The sequence below is a fragment of the Melospiza georgiana genome, chromosome 2 (assembly GCF_028018845.1).
Source record: "Melospiza georgiana isolate bMelGeo1 chromosome 2, bMelGeo1.pri, whole genome shotgun sequence".
NCBI lineage: Eukaryota > Metazoa > Chordata > Aves > Passeriformes > Passerellidae > Melospiza > Melospiza georgiana.
Genome location: NC_080431.1, coordinates 70,442,122 through 70,454,305, shown reverse-complemented (window position 1 = coordinate 70,454,305; position 12,184 = coordinate 70,442,122). Strand labels below are relative to the sequence as shown.

The window sequence follows — 12,184 nt, the reverse complement described above, 5'->3', positions numbered from 1 at the left end:
AAGTGCTGGGTGCCTTGGAAGGCATTTGAATGGGTAAGCAGTCCAGGGATGAAAACAGCCTGGGCTCACTCTGCTTGTGCTACCTTTGAATTGCTTTAGCTCTTGCACACTTACAAATTTCATGTACCTAAACCAACAGCAGTGAAATCTCCCATTCAGCAGCAGAGGAACTGGGGGCTTTGTTTGCTTTTTCCCTCTCATCTGAGCTCAGTTGGGATAAGAGAAATCTGTGCTGCTGCTCAGTTCGGAACAAGGCCTGTCTGCTGGGAATGTGAGCTGCAGGATGAGAAACAGAGCCTAAGGCTACTGCCTGCTTCTCTTGGAATGTGTTTGTGCTGCTGAACAGGAATGCTGAGTACAAAGCTCAAGGGTTTGCTCCTTGCTGTCCTTGTTCAAGTGTCAGATCATTCCTGAGCCCAGGACTTCTTCAAAGACAAATTCCGGGCAAATAATTCACTTCTAGAGCAACTTCCAAAAATCACTAGGGATGAGACCGTAACCATTTGGTTATCACCACCCTAAATGTCCCTCTGGCATATCCCACCAAGTTTGTACCTTCGGGGGCTGATGATGTGCTTTTAGAACATCTGATACATGTCTTTCATATTATTGAAAACTGGTGACCTCTGACAAACCTATGACATCATAGTGTTTTTAACTGAAAAAAAGCCTACAAAAAATGTAACTATGTCTTAAAATCCTCATATCCCTGTGACCTCAGGGTCTAAAAGTCAAGCACTTGTACCACCACATATCTGCTCTGGATGGACCTCACCCTACATGTTATGAAAATAACATGTTATGAAGCTAACACCTTAGAGCCAGGAATCAGTTATTAGACCTTCAGTTATTTAATTGGTGCCCTGGTTTCATCCGGGATACAGTTACTTGTTTTTTAGTTGCTGGCACAATGCCATGTTTTGGACTCAGTACAAAAATAATACTGATAACACAGTGATGTTTTGGTTGTTGCTGATCAGTGCTTACCCTGAGCCAAGGACTTCTCAGTTTCCCAAACTCTGCCAAAGAGCAGGTGCACAAGAAGCTGGCAGGAGACATGGCCTGAACAGCTAACCCAAAGTGGCCAAAGGGATTATGCACACTCAGTTTATAAACTGTGTCAGTTGGTCAGAAGGCACTCATTTGTTTTATAGAAATAGGCAATTTTTTCCTGGTCAGGACATTGTAATGATCCCTGGATTCACCTCTGCCTCTCTATCATTAAATGGCTTTGAGCCTAAGGCAAGAGGTGGAAAGTTTCATTGCACCATAACTCAGAAATCCCTTCAAACTTACAAGCCAGAGGACAGACTATGGGGGACATTGCACCCAGAAGGAAAAAAGGATGGGCTAAATAATTTCCCTGCTTCTTTAGTGCTAGTCCAGACCTTTTCCCAAACCCATTGTGCCACCCGCAGGAAGGAGCAGGGGCTGCCCTTCTGTTGGGCTGTGCAGGATGGGGAGAGCAGAGCAGGATCCCATCCTCATTTCCCTTCGGTGGCACAAGGAAGTTCAACAGCAAGTCATCAGCCACCAGGACTGGACACTGAGCCTGTGGGAAGGCACAGCACTTCCAGCCAAGCCTCCAGGAGCTGTAGGGTGGTGTAGGTGCCTTCCTGGGTGCAGCGTGTTCACAGCCCGCTGCCCCGACACAAGGCTGGCAGACTGCGTCAGCAGGGACCTGGCTGCATTCACCAGCACTCAAGGGCTTTATGAATAAGGCAGATGTGAATAATAGTTATTCTCAGTCTCCTGGGAAACTGCTATTCTAAAGCTCTCTCTGTGTGTCTACATGCAGTTTCTAGGTCAGTCTACTTAGAGGACTATGACATCCCTGGAGCTCTTGAAACAACAGAGTGCATGCACAGGTCATAGCTCAGTGCTGTGCAGATGTCCCTGTTCACATCCCAGAGCTGTACAGCTTCATGCAGCTGTTGCTGAGACCAGCATAAGCTCCCTACTAGGGAGCTTCAGTGCACAATTGTAGCCTGAAATTTGGAACAAGCAGACAAGTGTGTAGCCAGCAATGATATCATGGTCCTGTAGAGTGATCCATTCATGAGTTCTATGCAGTTCATAGCCAGACTCTTAATTGTGTTCTACCCAAACTGCATCCAAATACATCTTGAAGTTTCACATTTAATATGCAAATATTTAAGATGCCCCCAAATAAAATATTTATAAGATATCCTGAGTTGGAAGGGACCCATCAGGATCCTTCTGACCCTGCACAGGACCCACCAAGAATCATACTCTGTGCCTGATAGTGCTGTCCAAATGCTCCTGTGGACAACAAAGCTCTGTCAGGCTTAGTGCTGAGACCACTTCCCTGGGGATCCTGTTCCAGGGCCCAATCACCCTTTGGGTGAAGAATCTTTTCCTGATATCCAGCCTAAACTATCCTGGACTCAGCTTCATGCCATTCCCTTGTGTCCTGTCACTGGTCACCAGAGAGAAGAGATCAGTGCCTGCCAGATATAAAAACCGTGTTTGTAACAGCTAGTGGTGGCTAACTAATACATTAATTGAAGAAATTAGAGGTTTGTGCTTCTCAGAAAACTGTGATTTTGAAGTCTCTGGAATGTCCCAGCACTTTTTCTGTAAGAAGGGTGGAAGTAAATAAAGACAGCCTGGAGATGGTGTCTGATATCCTTTGAAAATGCCAGAGAGACAATGGAATTACTATTCCTGAAGTTACAGGACATTACTATATTTTAAGCAGTTGCCTTTTCATCTCCATCAGCTCAGTGGAGAAATTCGTCCCACATTGAGAGGAGAAGAGGTGGGCTGCCCTGCAGTTAGAAACAACACCAACCAAAGGTGAAGTGCTTTTCTTCTGTTCAGGAGAAATTTGTCATCTTCTCCTTGTGTGATCTCAGTGTGCTTCGAAGAGTTGTCCTCCTTTTATGTGTAAAATCAAGAGGTGGTTTCAAGGATTTGTTTTCCCCTGAGTGCTATTCAGAATAGCACAAGCTGCAAAATACATTATGGCATTGTCTGTGTTCCCTTGCAAGGTCTCTGCATCTTTCTACAGAGAAAATGAATAAAACACTAGCAAAACACACCTGTTCTTGGGCTATGCAGATCTGCAATGAATAGCTGTTCAGTGCCTCCTGCAACACCTCTCAAATTCAAAAGAGATCAAAAACTCCAGCTACAGCAAGCAAACACACACCAAATGGAAAATTGAAGATAATCTCCATCCAGTACACGTGTCTCATTATATCCACACTCAGATCCTCCCTTGACACCCACCAAGATGGCATCTGAATGCAGTTTATGCACCAATGGCTGTATTAGAATTTCAAAAGAACCCTCTGGTTTGCAAGAGAGATGGGGTAGAATGGAAAAATACCTATGAAGCCTGCATACCCAAGTTAAGTTGCCCAGAGTGTAAAATTTTTTGAGTATTTTGCATGATACTGCACTTTATGTGCACAGAACACAACCCCCCCACTGATTTCAGCAGCACTGGTGAATGCCAAATGTCTGTCCAGAATCCCAAATCAGACATGAAGAAAATGAAAAATAGCTGATTATTCAAAATTACGCTGTACCACATTAAGCACTTTGTAGCACACACAGTGTATGATGTACAGTTTCCAAGGACACCATTTCCAGGGCTTTAATCATGTCCCCCTCTTCCATGCTGTCCAAGTCTCTCAGAGAATTGTACCTCTGCTGGCCACCAGCTACCTGTTCATTCCTGGACAGGCTCCTGAAGTTCACTGCCCAATCTATCTCTTATTTTCCTTTTATCCAGTCCATCCCTCCTGTTCCTTTGATTCAAATCAAACAGCTTCAACTTCTTGCACCCCCCCTTGTGCCCAGATTCAGGATTGAGCAGAGCCTGGAGGAGAAAGGTTTGCCACCCAGTGCAGGGGTGCAGGATGCAGAGCTGTAACTGCAGGGGCCTCACTCAGACTCACCAGCAGCATTTGAGAAGGCATTTGAGGATTTTGTCTACTGGAGTTACTGCAGTGTTCTTCATACATAGGAGGATGACAACTGCACTCAAAACCTGTGAATCTTAAGATGTTTCTTTCAGCCTCGAAAGAAAGGATATCTTACTGAGGTACTTTGCATTCTCAGAGATTTATTTGCTAGTAAAGTGCTGGATTCTGCTGCCACTGCAATGGGGAGCATGGTTCACAAGCTCTGCACAACTGGGGAATAGAATGGAATGGAATGGAATGGAATGGAATAGAATAGAATAGAATAGAATAGAATAGAATAGAATAGAATAGAATAGAATAGAATAGAATAGAATAGAATAGAATAGAATAGAATAGAATAGTTCATTTGCAAGGGACCTACAATGATCACCCAGTTCAAGTCCTTGAACAATTCAGGGCTGATGTGCTGCAAGTGTTGAGGGAGGAAATGGGACTTGGTGTAAGGGGTCAAAGAAGACAGAAGGAAAGATTTGACTCTGCAGATAAATGATACAAAATATTCTGACTCCAGAGGCATTGATAAAGGGCAGTAAAATAGCACTGGATTCACAGTAAGAGAGTGATAACCACTTGTGCAAGGGCAGGTTAGCTGCAAGGAGTGGTAGATATTTCAGTCTCTTTACATGCTGAGGTGTGAAAACTCTTCATAAGGCTTAAAATAATTTCAGAACTGTCAGTTTATTACAGGACACTGAGAAAAACAGCTTCACTCTTTTATTTTTCCATTTATAATAAGATTTTTCTCACTTCACTGCTGAATACTGCAAATTAAATGTGGAATGGGTCATCCTAGTGTGATATTCAGGCTAATTTCCACAGCACAAGGAAGTATTTGTTTTCTGTGCTATATAAGGTACAGGTTTTGGAACACCATTTTTTCAAACCCATATTTTCTTCTGCTAAGAACATTGAGTTCTGAAATCTACTTCAGACACTTGGCAGTCATGAATTTTCTTAGCCACTTAGCCAAATAGGACACATCTCAGCTATCCTTAAAAGCACCAAAATTGTACAACCAGAGGATAAGTTGCAGACAAATGTTCCATTTTTATTACTTGCTATCAGAGATACCATCTCTCTCTCAAAGCAGTTAATTTATGAACTGATTCCAGAGAGCTAACATCTTAGTTGGAATGAAATGTCCCAAATGTCTGAAGTGACAAGTTGTCATGGTTTGACGCTGGCACAATGCCAGTGCCCTCATGAAAATATGTTCTCCCTAGTACACAGGTGCTTTACAGGGTAAGAGAGCAACATTCAAAGGCAAGTTAAAAATTCAAATTGTGTGATCCTCTAGCTGCAACTTGACAATGATGAAAAGATGTTTTGATAAAAGGTTCTATTGTGGTTCAAACTCACAATAGCGCTTAATTATCCATTCTCCAACTGTGAATGTTATGTCCAACTTTTTGTATGTTTTTTGGGTTTAGTTATCTATTTGAAGAAAAACCATCGACTTACTTGAAGAATAGGCATCCAGTTTTCTTCAAAGCTATCTTAGAAAAAGTGCCTGTAATGTAAGAGGCTCCTATTTATCAAAGTCTATCATATCCTCCACTTCTGCAAGCGCATTTAAACACACATACACACACACACACAAAAATTATGGAATAGATCTGTTCCTTCATTCTGAACAGGTCTTGACTTTTCAGACCCCAGTTCAGAAAGAATGCTTTCCTACCCAGTTGCACTGGATCTCAGATACTAACCTCAAGGTCTACACCACAACCATTTCCATGTTGCTACGAGGAGACTCAGGAAAGGGGAAGGGAGATCTGATGTAATGAAAATGTTATTTAAGTACCAGCAAAACACAGAGTCCTAGAGTCCTAGTTCTAAAAAGGCTTAGTCATGCAGGTTACAGCAACACACATGCAGAGAACCCCATCCTGCAAACCAATCCAAAGTCACCTTGACAAAGAGGAAAGTTCCTTCCTGGGAAGAGTTTACTTTTTCCCCTCTAGGGCCTCCTCACCATTGTCACCAGCCTGCACCAAACATGCAGCTCTTTCATACTGCCTCCTGCAGAACCTCCTTCTTGGCTTTATCACCTGTTGTGTGGCCAGGGCTCCACATCTTCCCACCATTTTAGCTCTTGCCAAATCTATGTGCAGTCCAAGGCCACTGTTTAGCTCACAGCTACTATTGGCTCAACTGCAGAGATGTCTGTCTTTCCCGACTGGATGTTGGAGGATGGTGGAAGGACATGGGAGGCCTGCAACCTCTTGAAGTTGCCGTTTTCTGGCCAAGCCAGTCGGTAGGATGGGACTGTGGAGGGAAGCTTCTGTTCCGTGGGCCTGGGGGCTTTTCTGCACATGTTGAGCAACGCCTTCAGTTCTGATCGGAAGCTGTCATTGAGCCAGCAGTAGATGAAGGGGTTGTAGCAGGTGCTGCTCATTGCAAACCAGTGGAAGGCGAAGTAGAGAGCGTTGTTGGTGCGGATGGTCTGGCTGGAGAGGAGCACAACGTAGCAATTCAAGGGGAACCAGCAGACCGCAAAGAGGACGACAACGAGCATCAGCATCTTGATGGTCTTCTTGTTCTTCCTGCGAAGGACGAAGTACTGCTCAACCGTGACGTCCCCGATGACGTTGCGCAGCCAGAGCTTCTTTGCCACCGTCACGTAGGCAGCGGAGATGATCAGAAGGGGCAGGACATAGAGCAGAATGAAGGTTGTTAAATCAAGGTACTTCCAGAAGAGGTCAGCGGGCTCAGGGAAATCTGGCAGACACAGGCACCGGGTGACATCCTCACTGCAAACGGAGAGATGGGACAGCATGAGAGGCACATATGGCCAGGCACGGCGGGATAAGTACATCAGAAACAAGGACCCAGCTGGGAGAGGGCTCCTGCCACAGGGCCTGAAAGCAAACACTGTGTTTATCTCACAAATGCCACAGCTGAGCAGAGCTCTGCTCTTCGAGGATCTAAGCCATGGAGCAGCCAGTGAGCAATGTGGTGATAATTTCTTATGGGCATTCATGACCTTATGATAATTTTATGAATTTCATCAATTACAAAATTTCCAGCTGCATATAAGCAGTTTTTTATTTTCTGTCCTTTGGCAAATAGGAACACATTCTCTGCACATATTAAGGACCTTTCCCTCATTAAAGCACTTTCCAAATACTAAGGCTCTTGACAGCTGAGACAGATTTACGTACTTTCCTAGAGCAAAGGACTAGATTAAAACCTCTTGGGTTTTAGTGGGTTTCTGTTTGGTTGGTTGGTAGGTTGGGTTTTTTTATTTCCCATTTCTGGTCTGCCCAAACAGGCCAGATTAGTATATGGCATAAAATGCCAGTGTCTAGAAGTAAAGGATCAAGCCAGATCCTCTAACTTCTTAGCCTGTTTCGTGTGGCTAGTGGGACAGAATAAAGATAAAATATTTAAGAATAAAAAGGACAGGATATCAGACATTGCAGAAGGAATCGGATGAAAATTGTAGTTTAGATCCAGGTTTGGCTGACCTTGACATATGTTCAAGATTTTGAGTAGAATATACCAAAGTATGACTGCTCAGAGTTTGGCCTCCAGGGAGACTGTGGAGGAAAGCAGAGCACATCCTTACCTGTATTCAAAGGTAAAGAGCTTTTGGTAGATAGCATGGGGTAGGGAAAAACAAGTTGCCATGATCCAGATTACAGAGATGTACATAACACCTTTCCCAGTAGATATGCGAGGTTTCAGGGGGTGCATTATAACCTGTGCAAAATAAACCAAAATCTAGGATTATAACATTTCTGGAAAAAATTATACTTTTTTTTTTTTTTTCCATACAACCTTCCAGCCTGAAATCTGTTACTTAATGTGGTAATTTAGCATGCAAGCAGTGCAGCCATCACCCAGCTCCCAATGAGTGTAAGCTGTACATGAAAACCTGAATTTTGACACCATGAAATATGGTTCAAGTTAGATCCTAGTCCTATCCTCAAATTTCAGTACTTTCATCTAGGTGGGAAAAACTGCATACCAGGAGCTGTTAACACATGTTCATTACCAGGTTCAATTTCCTTCATGGAAAAAAAGAAAAAAAAAAAAAGTGGAGAAAAAAGTCTTAAACTCTTCACTATCCATGACCCAAAGAACCAAAAGGTTTAACCAGACCTCCATGGGAATGCTTCTGATAGTGAGGGCATTTTCTGGAAACAATCTTCCTAGCAGAAAATGCCAACTGTAAACAGTTTTGGGCGGTTGTTGGGTGACTCCAAGCTGATAATACCCAAATGTCTTTGGCTTTGAGCCCATTATCAACAGCAAGCTACAGCTCTGCTTGTGACAAACACCAGTGTGCTACAGTCAGATCTCCAGTATTCAGGGTAACAGGAGGTGGGACATCCAAGAACATCAGGAGATAGAGCTGAGAAAGTTAACCAGGATGTCCTTTACAACCCTAGTGCTGGACAAGCCACCTCAAAGGAGAGCTGTCCACAAGAATTCCCATCAGGATCTTGATCTTTCTCCTTGTTTGAGAGCTACTGGATTATCTGCTGCCTTAAAAGCTCCCTTTACTCAGCTGAAAGAGATAGCAAGGCGATGGATACCTCCTACCTTGCTGTGGGTTTGAAACTATTCTGACAACAAGAACTGTCCCCCTACCCTGTCAGCTTCTCATGAATCTTACGGTACTCTGGGAGCTGAGAGGCAAAGGACATGGGATCATCCTTCTCAGCTTACTTATACCCTCCCAAGCTTTCCATCTCCCTGCTTCACAGAGGTCTCACCTGGTGCCTGTCCACAGCAATGGCTGTAAGGGTCAGGGCAGAGACGTGGAGGGAGCAGTACTGTGCAAACCTACTGACATGGCACATCCCCTTCCCAAAGATCCAGGTACTGTTCACAAAACGAGCCTAAAAAAGAAGACCATTAGTTTTGTGCACCTCACAACTGCTTTTAGGTACACCTCCGGTACACAATCCCTTGTGCTGTGTAAAAGATAGCAGGTTCTTTGTATAATTGTATAATTATATGAACACTGAAGAGGCAGGTCACTGCTGCTCAGTGGCCTCTCGAACAATACAGCAGCACTGCGCAAAAAGATGTTTGTTCTGTTTTATTTACGGTGTATCCTTCTGCAGCCTCGCTATTCAGTCAATACATTTGCTCTTCCTTTTAACCTCCACTCAGGGGATAGGGCTAACCTGTACACCTTACACTTCAGGCAAACTACAGCTTTTCAGAACAGCTTGTTAAACAATGCTAAGCATTTAATTTTTTCAAGAGGTTCATAGCCTTGCTTTCAAAATACTTTAGAAAAGAGAAGGGGGGGAAAAAAAAGATGAGATGCTACAAAGTACTAAGCACTCACTTCAAAGCTATTATTTCTCAAGTACTATCAGGGCCACATTTAAAAAATGGGTCATTTCCGATCTTCAGCTAGATAACATGAATCAGAGAAGAAAAATACATGTGGGGTTTTCCAAAGGCAACTCCAATAGCTGTAATTTGGAGTGGACAGCTATCTGCAGAATGTCCACACACTGCCTATAGCAGTGTAAAGCAGGAAAAACCATCAAAGCACCTTTATGGCACTATAGAGGCCCAGAGAAATTTACTTTAGTCATGGGGGAAGTTGTGGTGGTGCATCCTCCCCGCCCATCCCAGGCTGCACCATGTCTGAGGATGCTGAGGTGCTTCCTTTCCCTCCGGGGTGGGGCATCCCAGGCATTTCTGCCCCCTCTTACCAGCGTGAAAGGTGTGTTGAGCAGCGTGATCATGATATCGGCTACAGCCAGGTTCACGATGAACAAGCTGGTGGCAGAGTGCACCCGCTTCGTCTTGATGACAACGTGACAGACCAGGACATTGCCGAAGAGGGCGAAGACGATGATGAAGGAGTACGCCGCGATGAGCAGGGCTTTCACCGTGGCGCTCTGCGACTCCGCTCCGTAGCGGCTCCTGTCCACAAAGCTCCGCCAGTCGGCCAGGCTGTCATTATCCCAGGAAAAGAAACCCGACACGTTCGGGACTACAAAAGTCTTCTCCAGGCTCCCGTTAAGGGGCAACTTTCCTGGGCTCACAAAGGCGGTAACCAAGTCGGGGAGGGTGAGCCAGACAAAACAGGACAACATCTCTGGAACGCTGCTCCGCTCCTGCGGTTCTGGAAGGGCTCATTGGCGGGAGCAGAACTCGCTCCGTGCGCCGGCAGAGCCGCTCCCGCCTCGCTCAGCCCGGCGCGCTCGGGGGCTGCAAACACGGCACACCGGGAGCCGGGAGACGCTCCTGCCTCCCGCAATGTGCTGCTCTCCCGCTCAGCTCGCCGCTACTCTCGTCCTTCAGCCGGCTTTATATCCCCAGGCGAGCTCCGAGCCGGGATCTTCTGCAGTCATTGGGCTGCATGACATAATTTGTGCTCTGACGTGCTGCTTTCCATGCAGCTGCGCTCCCGGGCGCTACTCCGAGCTAAGTACATCTGTGAGAATGGCAACATCGCTCCCTTCAGATGTCAGAATCTGTTTTCTCTACCAGCAGCCCAGCTCCAGCGAGTTCCATGCTGTTTATACACCAGCAGCCCATACGCCAGCTCTGCTCTCTCAGGACAGGTCAAATCTGAGCTGTTTTACAGGTCTGGCAGGCAAGTTTCAGCTAATTTCTTAGCATAAAGAAAAGAATAGAATAGAATAGAATAGAATAGAATAGAATAGAATAGAATAGAATAGAATAGAATAGAATAGAATAGAATAGAATAGAATAGAATAGAATAGAATAGAATAGAATGTAACAGATGAACTGTAATTAACAAGCTGCCTTATTGTACTTAAGAGTATTTTTCCAATGACATTTTTTCTTTCAGAGAAACATGGAATACTCAAGTTTCCCCTTGGCAGGTATTTCCTCTCAGCCAAAGGAATAAAAGTCTGATGTGAAACTGCTTTGTAGGGTTTGTAGGAATAGAGGTAGTTACAAAGATGTGATTATACAGGACACAGAACAGGAGCTGTCCCAGCCCAGTGAGTCCAGTATCCAAAGCAAAAGAAGCTGTATGCTGTTCCCAAGCATTAATGAGAGAGCAGCATGTGTGTTCCCTCTGCCTCTCCCACAAAACACAGCAGGAAATTGAAAATCAGGATCAAGAGACCAAGACTCACAAATCTTACACAGAAAGATGTGCCACTTCCCAAGTGCACATGTACAGTACTGCACCTTTGCTGAGGACAGATCTGCTTGGGTCATGCCAACTAACCCCAGCCAGAGCTGGTTTTATGCATAAAAGGCTTTACTTAACCATTAATTAAATGACCACTTTCTGAAAAGCTTGTATTATTATAAGATGGTCACTCACTGGGGACAACAACTCTTCCAAAAGATGTTTGTGACTGCCTCAGTGAACTGCTCAGGCTGCCTTCTCTTCACCACTCCTCAGGAGTTGGACACAATAGAACAAGCAGAATAGACAACCCACAGAGCTACTCTGCACACTGCTGCCACAGTCTGTTTCTGCCATTAAATTGAACAATTTAAGCTCTTCAGGCAATTCAACTGTCTCAGAGAAAGCTTTCCAGTGGGCTTGCTGGAGCTGCTAAGGTGGCAGTCACACCTGACCATTCAGAGAGAAGAAACGTCCCACTCAGAAGCACTATCAGGAAATCAGTCTCAAATAAAGGCTCAAGAAAACAGTAGGACAGAGCAGTGTTCTTATGTTTGGGATGAGAACAGAAGGGTCAGTGGCATATGTCCCCCTGCGTGCTATGCTGCTCCAGCAGCTCCCAAGTCCCCCTCTCCCTTCCAGCACCGCTGGCCAGTGTGTAAAGGCATTCCCTCTTCTTCCCACTCACACACCAGCTCTTATTGTTTCATATCTATTACATCCTGTTCTCCTGTACTATAATTGGCATTTCAGCAAAAATTATCTGCTTTGTTTATTTATGCCCCTTGATCTAATTCTTAATTTCTAGCAGGGTACCCTTGCAGATGTAGCTAGAGCTGCCATTGCCTTTGAAGATGAGGTTCATCCAGGAAAGCAGGGTACCTTCTCCCCTCCTTAGCCAGGCTGCTGGAGGATGGGAAACTTCTCCCCTCAGTCAGTTCAAGCCCACTCTCCTCTGAGCTGCATTCTGTGTCTTGTGATCCAGAGGAGGTGGTCCAGCCACTCTGGACAGGCACACCCAAAATACCCACAAAGGGTCATGGAAAGGCCCAGTGGAAGCTCTCTGTGTCAGGTGTCTCCCATGCTGCTGGTGTGCCTTTCTATGCTTCACAACACCTCTCTGATTCAGTTTTTTATTTAA

General features: G+C 44.9%; 1 protein-coding gene across 1 annotated transcript; it reads right to left on the bottom strand.

Moving 5' to 3' along the window:
* Window positions 1–4,645: 4,645 nt before the first annotated feature.
* On the bottom strand, window positions 4,646–10,375 carry GPR83 (G protein-coupled receptor 83). The gene is made up of 4 exons (XM_058045628.1): window positions 9,641–10,375; window positions 8,681–8,806; window positions 7,528–7,661; window positions 4,646–6,709 (listed from the first exon to the last, which is right to left on the bottom strand). The coding sequence occupies exons 1-4, from the start codon at window positions 10,025–10,027 to the stop codon at window positions 6,085–6,087; spliced, it is 1,272 nt and encodes a 423-aa protein (XP_057901611.1). The 5' UTR covers window positions 10,028–10,375; the 3' UTR covers window positions 4,646–6,084.
* Window positions 10,376–12,184: the final 1,809 nt, after the last annotated feature.

Bases quoted from the DNA above. Each gene is read 5' to 3' on its own strand.
- GPR83 (XM_058045628.1), bottom strand. From the start codon at position 10,027: ATGTTGTCCTGTTTTGTCTGGCTCACCCTCCCCGACTTGGTTACCGCC. The intron at 7,662-8,680 runs GTGAGACCTCTG...TATTTTGCACAG, and splicing joins TTGCTGTGGACAGGCACCAG to GTTATAATGCACCCCCTGAA. The intron at 6,710-7,527 runs GTAAGGATGTGC...CTCCGTTTGCAG, and splicing joins CTCTTTACCTTTGAATACAG to TGAGGATGTCACCCGGTGCC.